We start from the raw sequence: 14,210 nt of genomic DNA on the forward strand, positions 1-14,210 counted from the left end.
AGCTGTGCACTGTCCGCAGGTGGCCAAGAGGGATGGCCACACCACATGAGCTAGTTCCTGTGTCCTACAGAAACACACACCTAAAAGGGTGGCCTTTAGGGCTTTGATAAACAGCACCTCTACACAAAACCAAAAACTCTATTTTCCACATGTGGCCAGAGGGAACATAGTAACATTGAAGAACTTGTAATTATGCCTTAGGGAATCGGAAGGGAAATACTCATGGGAATAAGGACATTTTTGTCTCTAAATTAGCAGCAAGAAACTGTTTTGCCCAAGTCCCTAGAAATAAACTTGGACTGTGAACTATTCCTGCTACTTTTGTCTCACATATATACAAGAATTTAGATTTTTAGCCTAAAACTTTTATTATAAAACACCATTTTAGCACAAATGCCCAGCATGAAGCATCAGTGGCATTAAAAATATGTGAAGGACAGAAAGTCGAGGGGCAAGGGTGCAGCCCAGTCACAGGATGTGTGCTTACCATGCAGGGCCCTTAAAGTTCACAGTTGCATAGCACTTCAGTAGGTAAATATCTGCCTCAGTGAACACTAAAAGCTTTATTTTCCTGTATTGTGAAAGCTGAGCTGCTTTTAATTTTGCTTTAGATAACTAGGAAGTATTTTTGCCTATTCATAGAATAAAAACCCAACTTCCACTTTCTGGAAAGGCAACCCTGTGTTTTGTGTGGGTTGCCCAGGGCTATTCTGCAGAGTCCTAAAGGGAGCAGCCTCACTGGACTGCAGCAGTGGCCCTCCCTGGAATGCCCACTGCTTGAAAAGAGAGCAAAAATTACAGGCCACTGTATTACAAGGGAGTTTGTCCAGAGGTCATGGAGGTTGCTGTCACAGCCACAAAAACCCTGTGATCCTTCTAAACTGGTGTTTAGTTGAAACCATGTTACAGTCTCCCTGCCTTTCCCAGAACTGCTACTGTCATGGATTCTGAGATTTCCCGTTTTAGTTAAAACTAGCTTTAATGTTAAACTGTCCTAGAACATGGAGGGACAAGAAGCTTGAGATTTTATGAAAAGATTGTTTAAATGGTTAGACTCCTAACCCATGGACCACAAACATCCTAATTCTAATTAGAGAACATCCGTAAGTTACAATTTTCCAATATAAATATCTTCCAGAGACAAAAGAGCAAATGACATAAGGCAAAATACAAACATAGACTTTATTAAATGCTGCTCAATCCCCAGTGAAGATCTCTCATTATAAAACAGTTTTCCATACAACTGCAAGGCAAGAGGCTGGAATGGTACTAGTAACAAGTGTGAAAAATACCTGACCAGGTAAAACAGACAAGGGTTCTACATAGTCAACTCTGAGGACACCTGCTGCAGTTCCTTTAAATAAAGCCAGGCAGTGATAGCTAGCAGTCTGCATCACACTGTGGGAGGGACCCAGAGCTCCACCCTGCAGGCAGGCAGGCCTGGGGACTGGCAGGGTGAGGACTGGGAAGGCCCTGCCTCCAGCCTTGGAGGAGAGGAATGAAGGAGGTGAGCCTCGGGTCCACCCGAGGCCTGTGCTGCTCTGCACACGCTCCGGGTGCCGCTGCTGAAGGGGGGATTTAGGAACATCAGAATTTTGGTTTACTTTTCCCCCAACTTTAATACTTTGTGCTTCAGAAGCTTGGAAATGTAAGATGTTGTGAAACCCAGAGTATGGCAGTGTCGTTAATGAGGCTGGGCTCTTGTCTCCCGCCCACACCTCTCTAGGAGAGGTGAGGGAAGGGCAACACCTCCGCTTATCTTACGAAGGCTCTTTCCTCAGATGTACTCAAGGTGTGCAGCACCAAGGTGTGCAGCACGGTGAAAACACATGATAAAGGAAGTGTGCAGAGGACGGCTTCATCTGTGTGTGCAGCACAACTGGGCTCAAGTTGCAACACACGCTTGCCACTCCTACGATCACCTCAACAGAGACAGTGACACAATCCATGATTAGACAGTTTACAATATACTGTGGCCATGATACAGCACAGGGCTATGTTTTAGTCCATAATTCTTTCGCTTTTACGCTTGCCAGGAAAAACTGGCCTCCTAATTATATTATACTGATGAGGTCTGCTCTGAAGTTTTTATATATTCAAAAAAAAAAAAAAAAAGGTGTACAAAACGACCGCCCAGCAGGGGGAGCTGATCTTTATTTGGCACTGGTACTGCTGCGAATACTGTGCATGTTGTAAGCATTGTTCTGTTTCTCTAGAGCCTTCTTCAGCTGCAGCTCCTCTAGTTTTTTCCATAACTCTTCCCGTTCCAGTTCTTTCTTCTTCTCTCTGTAGAGAGATCAGCAGTTTTAATGGGAAGCTCAGGAAAGACACTGGTTGGTGGCTTTGTGGGGAGTGAGCATTACAATGCCCGTGGCTTCTGTGACATGCGTGGTATTACATGGCACTAATTCACCGTAGTCACTCGAGGCCTCTAGGTCAGCTACAGTTAACACTCAGGCCTCCTAGGGAGAGGTAGAAGCCCCGCCCTTCCAATACCAGCAGAAAGGCAACCTGCCCACCCGTCAGTTTCTGCTCAAACTCTGAGTGATCCTCAAAACTAGACGAGTAAAGCACAGGCTGTAAACGAGGGCTTTTATTTCTAGGTCTTCGTTCCCACACACCTCTCCTGCCTGTTGCTTTGTGGACTTGGATCGTGGTTCTAATTTCTACCTGAACCTTGTGAGGTTTTTGTTTGTGTCTTCCTGGCCTTAAAGTCACAGAGCTCAGACTCGCTTCCTGACAGCGTGCTGACTTCAGATACCTCTCTGATGGTCCACAGCACCAGGACTATCAAGCTCTCGGGAAAAATCTTACGTCTCCGCTGAGCTCTGGACGAACATGATCCGCACTTAAACCACAGTCTAACTGTTAGAGGAGGAAAGTCTTAACAAATGTACAAAAATACCGGGATTACTTTACTGGACAATGGCTGGAGTGCTCAGGGGCTTCCAAATTAGAATGCCTAACATATTCACCATAGATCCAACGACTAAGAGATGGACCTTTCTGAACTGAGTAACACAGAATTTTCAAAACTCATCAAGTACCTCTGTCTTTCGGCTTTGTAGGAACTTGTAAGGTCATCAAAAAGCTTGCCGTTCATCTCCATGAGGGTTTTCAGCACATTGTACACCAGTGCTACAATAGTCCTGAAAGAAAGAGAAGACAGTTCTGGGTTAGAGGCCAGCAACACTGAATGCATAATTAATGCCAGATGCTAGAACTAAAGTGCAAACAGTCTGGTCACACAGGCCAGAGATTCTAATGTCTACTCTCTTCCTATGTAGATACAATATTCTGGTTCTCTTCATGTGAGTTTTGTAGTCTCATCCTAGACCCTGGGTAGCAAGATAAAAATGTCACAGAAGTCAGAATGTCTGAATGCCATGTCTCCCTTTGGTCCTCAGCTCCTAGCTTGGGGGGGCCGGATACAGCTGGCTCAGCCGATGGCACTGGACCGCAAGCTGGTTAGACCATTTGCTGAGGAGCATCCATAGACAGCTTTATAAGGATAAGCAGTGTCTACAACTGTGACACTCACCTTCAGTATAGGTTACAGATCTGTCCAGGCTTCAACTAACAAAGACACGTGAAGCACACGCCTGCAATCTCAGCGCTGAGGCTGAGCCAAGAGCCCGAGTTCAAGGCTAGCCTGTGCTACTTAGACTGTATGTTAAATGGAAACCAACAACAGAAACTTACTGATTCCAGTGTTCTTTGGAAATTTTATACAAGCTGGCAAACATGATTGGCAGGATTTTATCAATATTCTCTTCAATCAAACTAAGAATATATTCATTATTCCAGAAGTATAGTGCTCTTTCTGCAACCTAAAAAGACACCAGAGACCTCAAAATCCGCAGGGAAAAAGGATGGCACAACAAGCAGAATGTCACAGAGAAGGGAAGCTGCTACCTGGAAATGAGAGCTGGAGACGCACTTGGATATCTGCTTAAAAAGCGGCTCTTCGATTTTTTTGAATTGTGTTGGTTCAATGACATCTAAGATCTCTTCAATTTCTCCTAAAAACATCACCTAGGTTTAAAAAAAAATTTTTTTTTCCTTTTAAAAAATTTACAGACGATGCTAATGTGGACAAGGCAAATCAGTACATTGGGAAATGGGTACAGTTCACAGAGCAGGTCAAGATTGCAAAGTCTTGATGTAAATGCATTTATTTTTATCATTATTAAAACCCACCTCTTTCTGACTGCATGTTTTTGGCCAAAATTTCAGCAGTCCTCTGATCACCTACAAAAACCAGCAAAGTTTAGAATGAATTCAACAATTGGGTGTGTGGTACACGTCTACAATCCTAGCACTTGGAGGTACCCAGGCAGGAGAATTCCAAGTTCTAGAGCAGCCTGGGACACAGCCAGACCTTATCACTTCTACTAGCTACCAAGATACTTTACTCATTCTGACGTCAAGCATTCAGCCCTCAGCACATGAAAATCCCTACTTAGCTGTGGACTTGAGCCTGGGCCGTGCCAGACACTGCTCTAGGTACTATAAGGCTGAGCAAAGTCTGTGGTCTTCATGGAACGGGACCAACGTGAGTGGACACTTACAGCACAAGAAAATGATGTCTGGTGTGAAGGAAGTTATTCTACGAGAACATTTTTGTTTCTTCAAGACCGTGTAAGTAACTGGGGATTGAACCCAGGGCCCGGTGCATGCTACGCCACCGCCCTACCAACTGGGCTCAAGCCTCAGCTAATCACAGGTACTTCTAACAGATAATTCTCATTATCTAGAGTGCCTGAACCTGTTTTATGGCTGACAAAATCAGGGCAAAATGAGATGTTAAAAGGAGACCGTCTATTTCAACAATTAGGCCATGCATATCAAATTTCAAGCACCCCTATGGTTAGCCTAAATACATGAATTCTAGTCCTTCAGTTTCAGTACTTATATTTAAAGTGCTTAGAAAGCATTCTACCAAAACACTCATTTTACTTAAGGGTACAATCAATGGTTTGTATAGTGAGTTGGGTGAGCTCAAAATCCCAACATTTAGGAGGCTGAGGCAGGAGGATCACAAGTTTGCGGCCAGTCTAGGCTAAATACAGTTCTAGATCAGCTAGGCTAAAGGTTACAGAGCTCATTAGGGCTGAGCTTCTGAGCCTTCTGCTCTCTCACCAGCTCATCTTAATCACTTTTCTCAATGACTAAGTATTTCTAAGCCTGGACTCCAAACTGCTGAAGGTGAGGAAACACTTCTAATGTTTTTATTTCTGAACAAAACTCAAGGGAATGGTTCTGGGTCTCAGTGTGTTCTCACCGTAAGAAGTGACAGAAGGATTGAGTGAGGAGGGCTAAGAGTTCACCGTTGTCTCTGGATCTCACCTACATCTTACCCATCAGTCCCTCAGTTTATGCCTCCTGCCCTCGAGCATGCTCCATTCTCAGGCAACCAGAAGCTGCTCTCTGTGTGAGAACTGACTACCCAGGCTGCAATGAAACACCAGAGGCCAGACAAGCGCATGAACAGGAACTCAACACTCACCGGCTCTGTCAGCGTTGTGTCTTTCTCCAGGAACTGCACAACACAGTACGCCAGCTAACGGGAAGAGGCAAGTTTAAGAGACGTTAGTGACGTAACATTAGGGATAACGGGATAATTTCACACTAACACAAAATGTCACTCCAGTTCTAAGTTGCAGTATGAGATGAATATATTCTTATTAAAGTTCTAAGTTCAACATATTGTTAGCTCTAGACTTAATTAACTTACGAACACCCATTTAGTCTTCCAGTGCTAATGCTAACAGTGACCAAGACCTAATAGATCATTAACGTCATTCTGCATCTCTGTGAGATTCATTCGGGGTCACACAACTAAGTAATTTACGTCCCAGACCTAAATATAAGAAGTAAACTTTTGATAAATTTTTTAACTTCTTTCTTCTTTTTTTTTAAGATTTATTTATTTATTTTTATGTATATGAGTACATGTACAGCTGGTTGTGAGCCTTCATATGGTTGTTGGGAATTGAATTTTTAGGACCTCTGCTTGCTCCGGTTGCTCTGGTGGTCCCACTTGCTCAGTCCCTGCTCACTCAAGCCCAAAGATTTATTAAGGACACTGTAGCTGTCTTCAGACGCATCAGAAGAGGGCCTCAGATCTCATTACGGGTGGTTGTGAGCCACCATGTGGTTGCTGGGATTTGAACTCAGGACCTTCGGAAGAGCAGTCGGTGCTCTTACCCACTGAGCCATCTCGCCAGCCCTTGATAATCTTTTCTATATCTAAGTTAAAACCGCAGTAGTAGTATGTAAACAAACTCATAATAAAAATTTTGCCAAAGCACATTCTTTAATTTTACAAGAAACTAGCACCTTAATATCTCTCAATTTTTTTGCCTTTATATTTGTTTTTGGAAATATCCATTTGTAATTGTTCTGAAATTTACCTGTGCATGAAACAAGGCCAATCCTTTTGCAGTATGCATAGGAATAAGAACCTTCATTAGAAACTGCTTATGCTCTGCTTTCAGTGGCAATGCAAAGCCATTGATGATACTGGAGGGAAGAAAAGGCAGGGAAGGGTTAAGTAGTCACTTTGATTCCACAAGTTACACTACCTACAGCACTGGGGAGTTGTAGGGCAGCCTGTAATCTGACATCTACACGGTCACTACAGAATTCTGCACAGCTGCCTTTAATTTCCCTCCTTAAAGCAACAGGAGTGACTGTCTCAATGCTGTTAGAATTCCCAGCATGCACAGTGATAATCGGGTAGTTTCCCTGACATTTCTGAATAATCTGGAATTAAGATAATGCTATCATTACTGGTATGTAGTGAACAGAAAGAACATGTGTATAGAACACCGAAGACACTTCTAAAGGAAAAGTTAGATTGGGGATGGCCCATCAACATTTGGGTAAGATCTCTCTCTCCCTCTCCCTCTCCCCTCCGCCTGCCTCTGCCTCCCAAGTGCTGGAATTAAAGGCTTGTGCCACCACTGCCCAGCTTGGGTAAGAATTTTTGTAGTGAATGTCTTATGGAATGAATGACAACTTCATCTCTTCCCGGCTTCCAGCTGGGAAGAACTTCCAAGGGGCAAGGCTATGTAGATCCAGCAACACACAACAGTGTATGTGTGTGTACACACACACACACACACACACGCTCTGTTAGGGATTGAGCCCAGGACATCTAGCATTGTGCTCTAAACTCTCAAATAGGAATTCATTTCAACTCCAGCTGTTTTGTATATAAAATACTCTTTCAGTAACTTAATTCTTAAAAAAAAAATAACAAAACCCCACCCCTGACCTACCTTCCCAGTATTTCCAGGAGCTCAGCCACACCATTGAAATGTTCCGTTTCATATATAAACCTGAATTTGAAGTAAAGATAGATGTAATAAAATGTAAACACCAAAGAACTGGCAGGAGGGTGAAGAAACTCAGCCCAAGGCAGCAGTAAAAGCAAGCAGTGACTGCTCAGCCTCGAGGCTTCTGGTTCACACCAGACTCTTTGTTTTGTTTTGAGACTGCCAAACTGCCTTTAAGCTTGCTGTGTAGCCAGTCCTGACCATCTGACCCTGCTGGCACTACAGGTGTGTGCCACCACAGCACCAAATGAGCTACATCCCAGCCCAAACTGAGAGCAGTAACAACACAGGATCTATTTCCTGAGTCACACAGTCCTCTGCTAAAATCTGCCACATGAGAACAACAGTATTGTTCCACCGGGATCGTTGATCGTTATATTACGCTTAATATATAAGAAAGACGGATTGCCTAAAGAAACCGTTTCAAAGTAGGAGACCACTATTCACATAAAAATCCGAGGAAAGGGAGTCCATTTTTTCAACTGTTCAGAAACTTTAGACAGGAACTGACATAGGCTATCTAGTTATCTACTATCACAACTGCCTTTAAATTAAATGACAGCATGAGTTGGGGGTGACACAGGGCTGCAGAGCTGAGGAGATGGAACACTGATTTAAGACTAGGGGAGGCAACAGCTCCCTCCCATCTCCCATGCTAGCCTAACTTTGCATCCTCAACAATTGACATAAAGGAAAACGAACTTGAAACACAGATAGGAATGTGAAGTCTGATGTGAAGCACAGGTTTCACCAGTATTTAAACCATGGTCCCAAACAGATTTTAATTAGCTTTATCAGACCCGTCCAAAGGAAGCACTTCTACAGGTACTGGCTTAAATAGTGATTGTTTAAAAAAAAAAAAAATTTCAGAGTTTGAGCTAATTATTCTTTCAACTCAAACACAGTCACCCATCCAACACTGTCCTGCTACCACTGCTGATGGTAAAGGTGGCAGGGTTCTACGTTAGGCTGCCACGTGTGAGAACCATGGAGTGGGCAGGGATGCCTGAGGTGCCATCAGCTCTGTCGGGTTTCAGCTGAAGGAGCTTGGCTCAAGAGAAGGTATGAGGGGGAGACTGCTCTCAGTGATGAATTTACCTGAGGAAAATGTTGTTAATCTGCTTTCTGATGAACGCTCTCAGGCCAAGGAACTTGCCGTAAATCCGATGCAGGACGGTCTTCAGGAAGTCGCGCTCCCGTGGATCTTCACTATCAAAAAGCTCCAGGAGCTTGAAGAGAAATCTGACAAATTACTTTAAAAAAACAATCGAGCTAAAACCGCTCTTTTTTCTAATTCTGATTGTAAGATAACCTATGAAATATTCTGCCTTACTAGATTTTTATCTTTGCTAAATAAATGAAACTAGGAAAAGTATAAATATTTTCACTAAATTCATAATTCTTTGTATTGTTTGAAAGAATATAAACACTTTCTAAAAATACAATTTTTTAACCTTGCCAGTGACTTTAAAATTCTTTCCTAGAATAATTTTTAGTGTTATGTTTAATGTTTTTTTTTTTTAATAAAACTTACTATTTTTATTTATTTATTTTTGAGACTGAGACTCATAATGTAACCCACGCTGGCCTTGAATTTGCAATCTTCCTGCCTCTGCCTTCCAGAGTCCTGATATTTGGAGTCCAGGCTGTTCGAAAGTTCCATGGTGAGATTGCCTTGAACATCTCCAAATGCGTAAGAGTCTTCCAGAACTGCACGGACCTTTCTGTTCTAAATTGAGTGCTGGGCATAGCCAGGGAAGGTGGCAAGCTCTTTCTTCATTCTTTCTGTGCAGATTCCAAACCCAAGCAGACATTCTGAGGCACTGATAAGTCACGCTCACGTGCCTAAAACAAGCAACTTCCTTGTGGTTTGCACTCATTTTTGGCTAGGTTAAGATACTGCGCGAGGCTCCAGCCAAAAATACCTACAAAGCACTGGTCCAAATGATCATAATTAGGAATGGCTAGCCTTCTCATTTTAGCCTTAAATTCATGTTTCTGATGTTGCTTTACTTGAGATGGTTTTGTTCAACGCAGATTTAGCTCTAAGGGGGCACGAAGCTCAACAGCAGTTGTTAGCTCTGAGTTTCAAATCTAGACATATTTTGAAGTATTGTAATTAAATAAACCTGATTAGAAATAATATACTCATGCCAGGAAACCTGGTTTTTCTGGCTCTGTTGCCCTCAAACTATTTTTAAGAATAATTCAGTCAAAATCAGAAGGTCCTGTTCCATGGTTCTCAAGCCGTGGCTCATGACCCATTTGGGGATCCCATGATTCACAACAGCAGCGAAATTACAGATATGAAGTACAATAAAATAATTTTATGGCTAGGGGTCACTACAACACAGGGCCGCAGCATTACGAAGGGTGACACTGCTCTAGTTCAAATCCAGACTGTGCCATTTACAAGCTGCGTGGCACTGGATGTGGGCTCTTTTTACAATAAGCATAACATTGATGAAGTATCCAATGACAGAGGTCTGTGTCACAAAAAACAACGAATATATCTTAGTTTTCTTGGGCGATTATCTTATTTGAACATAAATTTAAATTATGCAGTGTGCCGCCATCCTCCCCCCCCCCCCCCCGCTCCCAACTCTTTTAACATAAATCTCTTCTACTCTTCTGAGTTTTAACTTTCAAAAGCTGAGACTTCTCACACAGTAGTTTTCAGAAGCACACCGCACAACCCCAATACCTCCGAGAGGCAGCTGTGTGCAGTACACGGAACTGTTGGAATCAGAGAGTTAATGGCCTTGGCTTTCCAGATACTTCAGGAGTTTGAGGTAGAAGGCAGCAAACCGTTCCTGCTCTATTGGGCTTCTCCTGGCTCTCCTCAGAGAAGCCCAGCAGTCCCTAGAGTACCAGGTTACTGCAGCACTAATTCACGGTCCCCTCAATCTGCTGTCATCAGAGATACAGTCTAAGGTGTGTGGCTTCACAAGAGCCTGAGTACACTCCACAGGCGAACCATACAAGAAAGTAAATGTGCGTTTGTTTATCTGCAATTGCGCCAAAGGCCCCGTTGTATTTGGACTGACTTTACCTCTGGTTGGTGTGTACGCTGTACTGTTAGCGGACATCTAGTCTTATGTAGTTTATGAAGGGCTCTTGAAGGGATAGGCAGGCAGAGATTTACCATATATGAGCCAGAACTGTTCAAAATATATGGAATATTTTTTAAAAGATTTGTTTATTTTATGTATGTGAGTACACTGTTGCTCTCTTCAGAAACACCAGAAGATCAGATCCCATTACAGATGGTTGTGAGCCACTATGTGGTTGATGGGAATTGAACTTAGGACCTCTGGAAGAGCAGTCAGTGCTCTTAACCTCTGAGCCACCTCTCCAGCCCCAGTATGTAGCATCTTTATCATCCAGAACACCCAGCAGTGGTCTGAAAGGTCTTCACAATGGAGTCAAATTGTTCTCTCAGCATCAGATTCCTAACAAGGTTACATAATGATTATGGCTTTAAAAGGGAAAATGGAAATAGAATGGTTCACTTGACAGTTCTGTCTAGGGCCAGACAATTTCAAACGACCGAAGAGAGGCTGTTAAGTCTTTAAGGATCTTGACAATGAAAAAAAAAAAGGGTACATTCTTAGAAATTAATTGCATGTTAGTGTCCAGAAATAGAAGTAATACCCGTTTCTAAAAACCAAGAAGGCATTCATTCCATGTGCTCAGCTATCTCCTCTCAAGGTCCCATTTTATTTTAACTGTGGCTTAAGGAACCTGTGGTTTAAAGGGAGAATGGGATGGGTGGAGACAAGCAGCTGGTGTTCAGATGCTAGGTGTACAGAAAGACATCTACATACAGCTCAGTCACAATGATTAAAACACGGCAAGTCAAAGTCTTAAATCCCGAACTTTGAGGTACTGCAGAAAGGGCAGTTTGACTAATTTCACTGGGTGCACACTCTGGATATAAAACTCAACTTCTGAAAGCTACTCAAAAGAAGAGTGAGCGTGTGTGGGGGCCAGAAGATGGCATCTGATCCTCTAGAATTGGGATTCACAGGCTTTTGTGAGCTGCCAGACTTGGGTGCTGAGAATCAAACACAGCTTCTGGAACAACAGCAAGTACTTTGACCCCGGTGTCTTGCCAACCTTGGAAGCTGCTTTTACTTTGTCAAGAATAATTACTGAATATGTTTAAATGACTATTCCCCCCTTTTTTTTTCATTGCCATTTTGCCTGCATGTACGTCTTTGTGAGGGTGCCAGCCCCTCTGAAATTGGACTCACCAACAGTTGTGAGCTGCCACATGGCTGCTGGGGATTGAACCTGGCTCCTCTAGAAGAACAATCACTGCTCTTAACCCCTGAGCTTTTTCTCCAGACCACTAAATCAATTACTCTTAAAAACAACTATTAATAGCCAGTGCATGGATACAAACATTTGAGATCTAAGAGTCCCTTACCTGTTGGACAAACTTCTGATCGATGTATCGCTTTGCAATGCTGGGCTGGAAATCAGGACTCTCCAAGAATCTCAAGAAGAATTCATACACCAACTGTGTGAGAAGGTAAGTAAAGGCAAAATGGTGTTGATAATATTCTCAATTACAGTTCCGGAAAACAAAAAACAAAAACAAACAAACAAACAAAAAAACCAACCACCTTTCTTACTAGACTGAGTTGGTAACTGTTTCTAGAAACAAAGTTTTAAAGAACCTTTATTTTTACAGTTTAGCTTTTCTCCTGATTGGCTTTTTATCAAATTGACACAAGCTACAATTATCTGGGAAGAGGAAGTCAACTGATAAAAATGTCTCCATCAGATAGCCTGTAGCAATTCTTTGGGGCATGTTCTTGATTAATCTGATCTGGATAGTACCATCCCTGGGCCCGTGGTTCTGAGGTGTGTAAGAAAATAAACTGAGCAAGCCAGTAAGCAGTGTTTTTCTGTGGCATTGGCATCTGTTCCAGTCTCTGGTCCTTAAATCCTTCCTTGACAGGTACCCTCTCCTCCTAGACTGTTCTTGGTCATGGTGTTCATCACTAAGCAGTCTCCTGAGCCACAGTCAGTGAGGGTTGTATTTCTGCACCACTCATTGAATGCTCGGAATTTATGAGTGCTAGAACCAATCGAAGTGCCCAAGGTATCAAGTTAATGTCCCCCCATCCCCTGGAGTCCCTTAAGCACAGGCTCAGAATGAGAGCGGGCAGTGTGATCATACCAGTTATAAAAATCAAGTCTTCCTATTAAACTAGGGTAGAGGATCTAGTAAGGTGGTTCAAGAAGGTAACAAAACTTGCCACTAACAACTGACCTGAGTACAATTCTCAGGACCCAACAACATAGTGGAAGGTATTAAAAAAAAAAAAAAAAAAAAAAAGACTTCCATGGGTTGGCTGTCTGACCTACACATGTGTACACACACACACAAGCAGAACATGAAAATTGAAATAGAAAGCAGCACACCTGGAGAGTAACAAACAAAACCATAGAAGCACAGGCCTGAGAAGGAACTGTACTCCAGAACAAACAAACCAGACACATGGGTGAGTCTTGTACCAAGAAGTCCCACGCAGCCTGTATGACAGCACGGTGCACCTTATCACTGCAAGTCAGAACTAAAGTAATCAAGGAGAAAGCATGGCTAGTCTTTTAAAATTGTAGTCAGGCAGTGGTGATGCACACCTTTAATCCCAGCATTCAGAATGCAGAACTCTAAAGGTTCAAAGCCAGCCTGGTCTGCAGAATGAGTTCCAGCACAGCCAGTGTGGTTATACACAGAAACACTGTCTTGGGGTAAAAAAAAACAAACAACCTAATAGCTATGAAAGGTAAGAAACTGGCCTCAAGGTACAACTTAATTTATAAGCAAACATATCAATTAAGCATCCTAAAAATACAAGAGAATTAGATCCCGAAGTACAAGGTCACTTAAACCTTTGGGGGTCTAGGGAGATAGCTCAATGGTTAAATCTCTTGCCTCACAAGTGTGAGGACTGGAATCTGGATCCTTAGCACCTGTGTGAAAAGCCGGACAAGGTATGGATGTGTCGGGGCGGCTCAGCAGTTAAGCACCAAAGCTCAGTCTCCAACACCCACAGGAGGCAACTCACAAGGGCCTGTTAGCTCCGGTTTCAGGGACTCTGATGCCCTTGTCTGGTCTTTGTGGGCACCTGCACTCGTGTGATAACACACATGGACACATGCATGCCTACGCACACATACAAAAATACTTTTTTTTTTTTTTTTAAATCTAAGCAGGTATGGTGGTCCACTTGTAATCCCAGCACTTTGGAGGCAACGGCAGGTGGATCTCTGTGAGTTCAAAGCCTGATCTACATAGTGAGTTCCAGGCCAACTAGGGCTACAAAGTTTAAATGCACCTTACCCACCTGGGCACAGGGACCAAAGTTTGATTGAGAGATACAAAATTTTTTAATGTTAATTGTGCATTAAGAACATAATAAAAATAATTTTGCTTTGGGGCACAAACAGGCCCCAGCGTGAGCCTGGAGTGCCCTGTAGAGTTAAACTGTAGCTGTGCTGATAGCACAACAAAGGCCTTCCATCACGTAACTTTGCAGAGAACCAGCGCACCCCTTGGGAGACTTACAAGGCGCGTGCCACCACTGCCCAGCGGTTATTTTTTAAAATTATATTAGTTTATGTGTGGGTGTTTTGCCTGCACCTGTCTGTGCACCGTGTACATGTAATACCTAAGGAGGCCAGAAGAGGGAGTCATGTCTCCTTGGAACTGGAGCTGTGATGCTGGTTGCTGGGACTCACACCTGGGTCCTCTGTAAGAGCTGTCAGTGTCAACTCTTAACTGCTGAGCCATCTCTTCAGATTCCTAATTTTTAAAATAATTTTCATCTACATAATTTCCCCAACAACAAT

The 14,210-nt window shown here is 42.9% G+C and overlaps 1 protein-coding gene across 1 annotated transcript in view; it reads right to left on the minus strand.

Moving 5' to 3' along the window:
* Positions 1-1,158: 1,158 nt before the first annotated feature.
* Positions 1,159-14,210, minus strand: part of Ppp2r5a (protein phosphatase 2 regulatory subunit B'alpha) — a 45,025-nt gene continuing 31,973 nt past the window's right edge. Inside the window, exons 4-13 of the mRNA XM_021184693.3 lie at positions 11,776-11,868; positions 8,442-8,572; positions 7,287-7,346; positions 6,417-6,525; positions 5,510-5,563; positions 4,201-4,251; positions 3,916-4,035; positions 3,703-3,830; positions 3,048-3,149; positions 1,159-2,286 (exon numbers count right to left, since the gene is read on the minus strand). Of these exons, the coding sequence (XP_021040352.2) occupies positions 2,154-2,286; positions 3,048-3,149; positions 3,703-3,830; positions 3,916-4,035; positions 4,201-4,251; positions 5,510-5,563; positions 6,417-6,525; positions 7,287-7,346; positions 8,442-8,572; positions 11,776-11,868 (981 nt within the window). The 3' untranslated portion in view covers positions 1,159-2,153. The remainder of the gene's footprint in view (positions 2,287-3,047; positions 3,150-3,702; positions 3,831-3,915; positions 4,036-4,200; positions 4,252-5,509; positions 5,564-6,416; positions 6,526-7,286; positions 7,347-8,441; positions 8,573-11,775; positions 11,869-14,210) is intronic.

Source organism: Mus caroli, unplaced genomic scaffold (assembly GCF_978045245.1).
Source record: "Mus caroli unplaced genomic scaffold, Mus_caroli_1 scaffold_1, whole genome shotgun sequence".
Classification (NCBI taxonomy): Eukaryota; Metazoa; Chordata; class Mammalia; order Rodentia; family Muridae; genus Mus; species Mus caroli.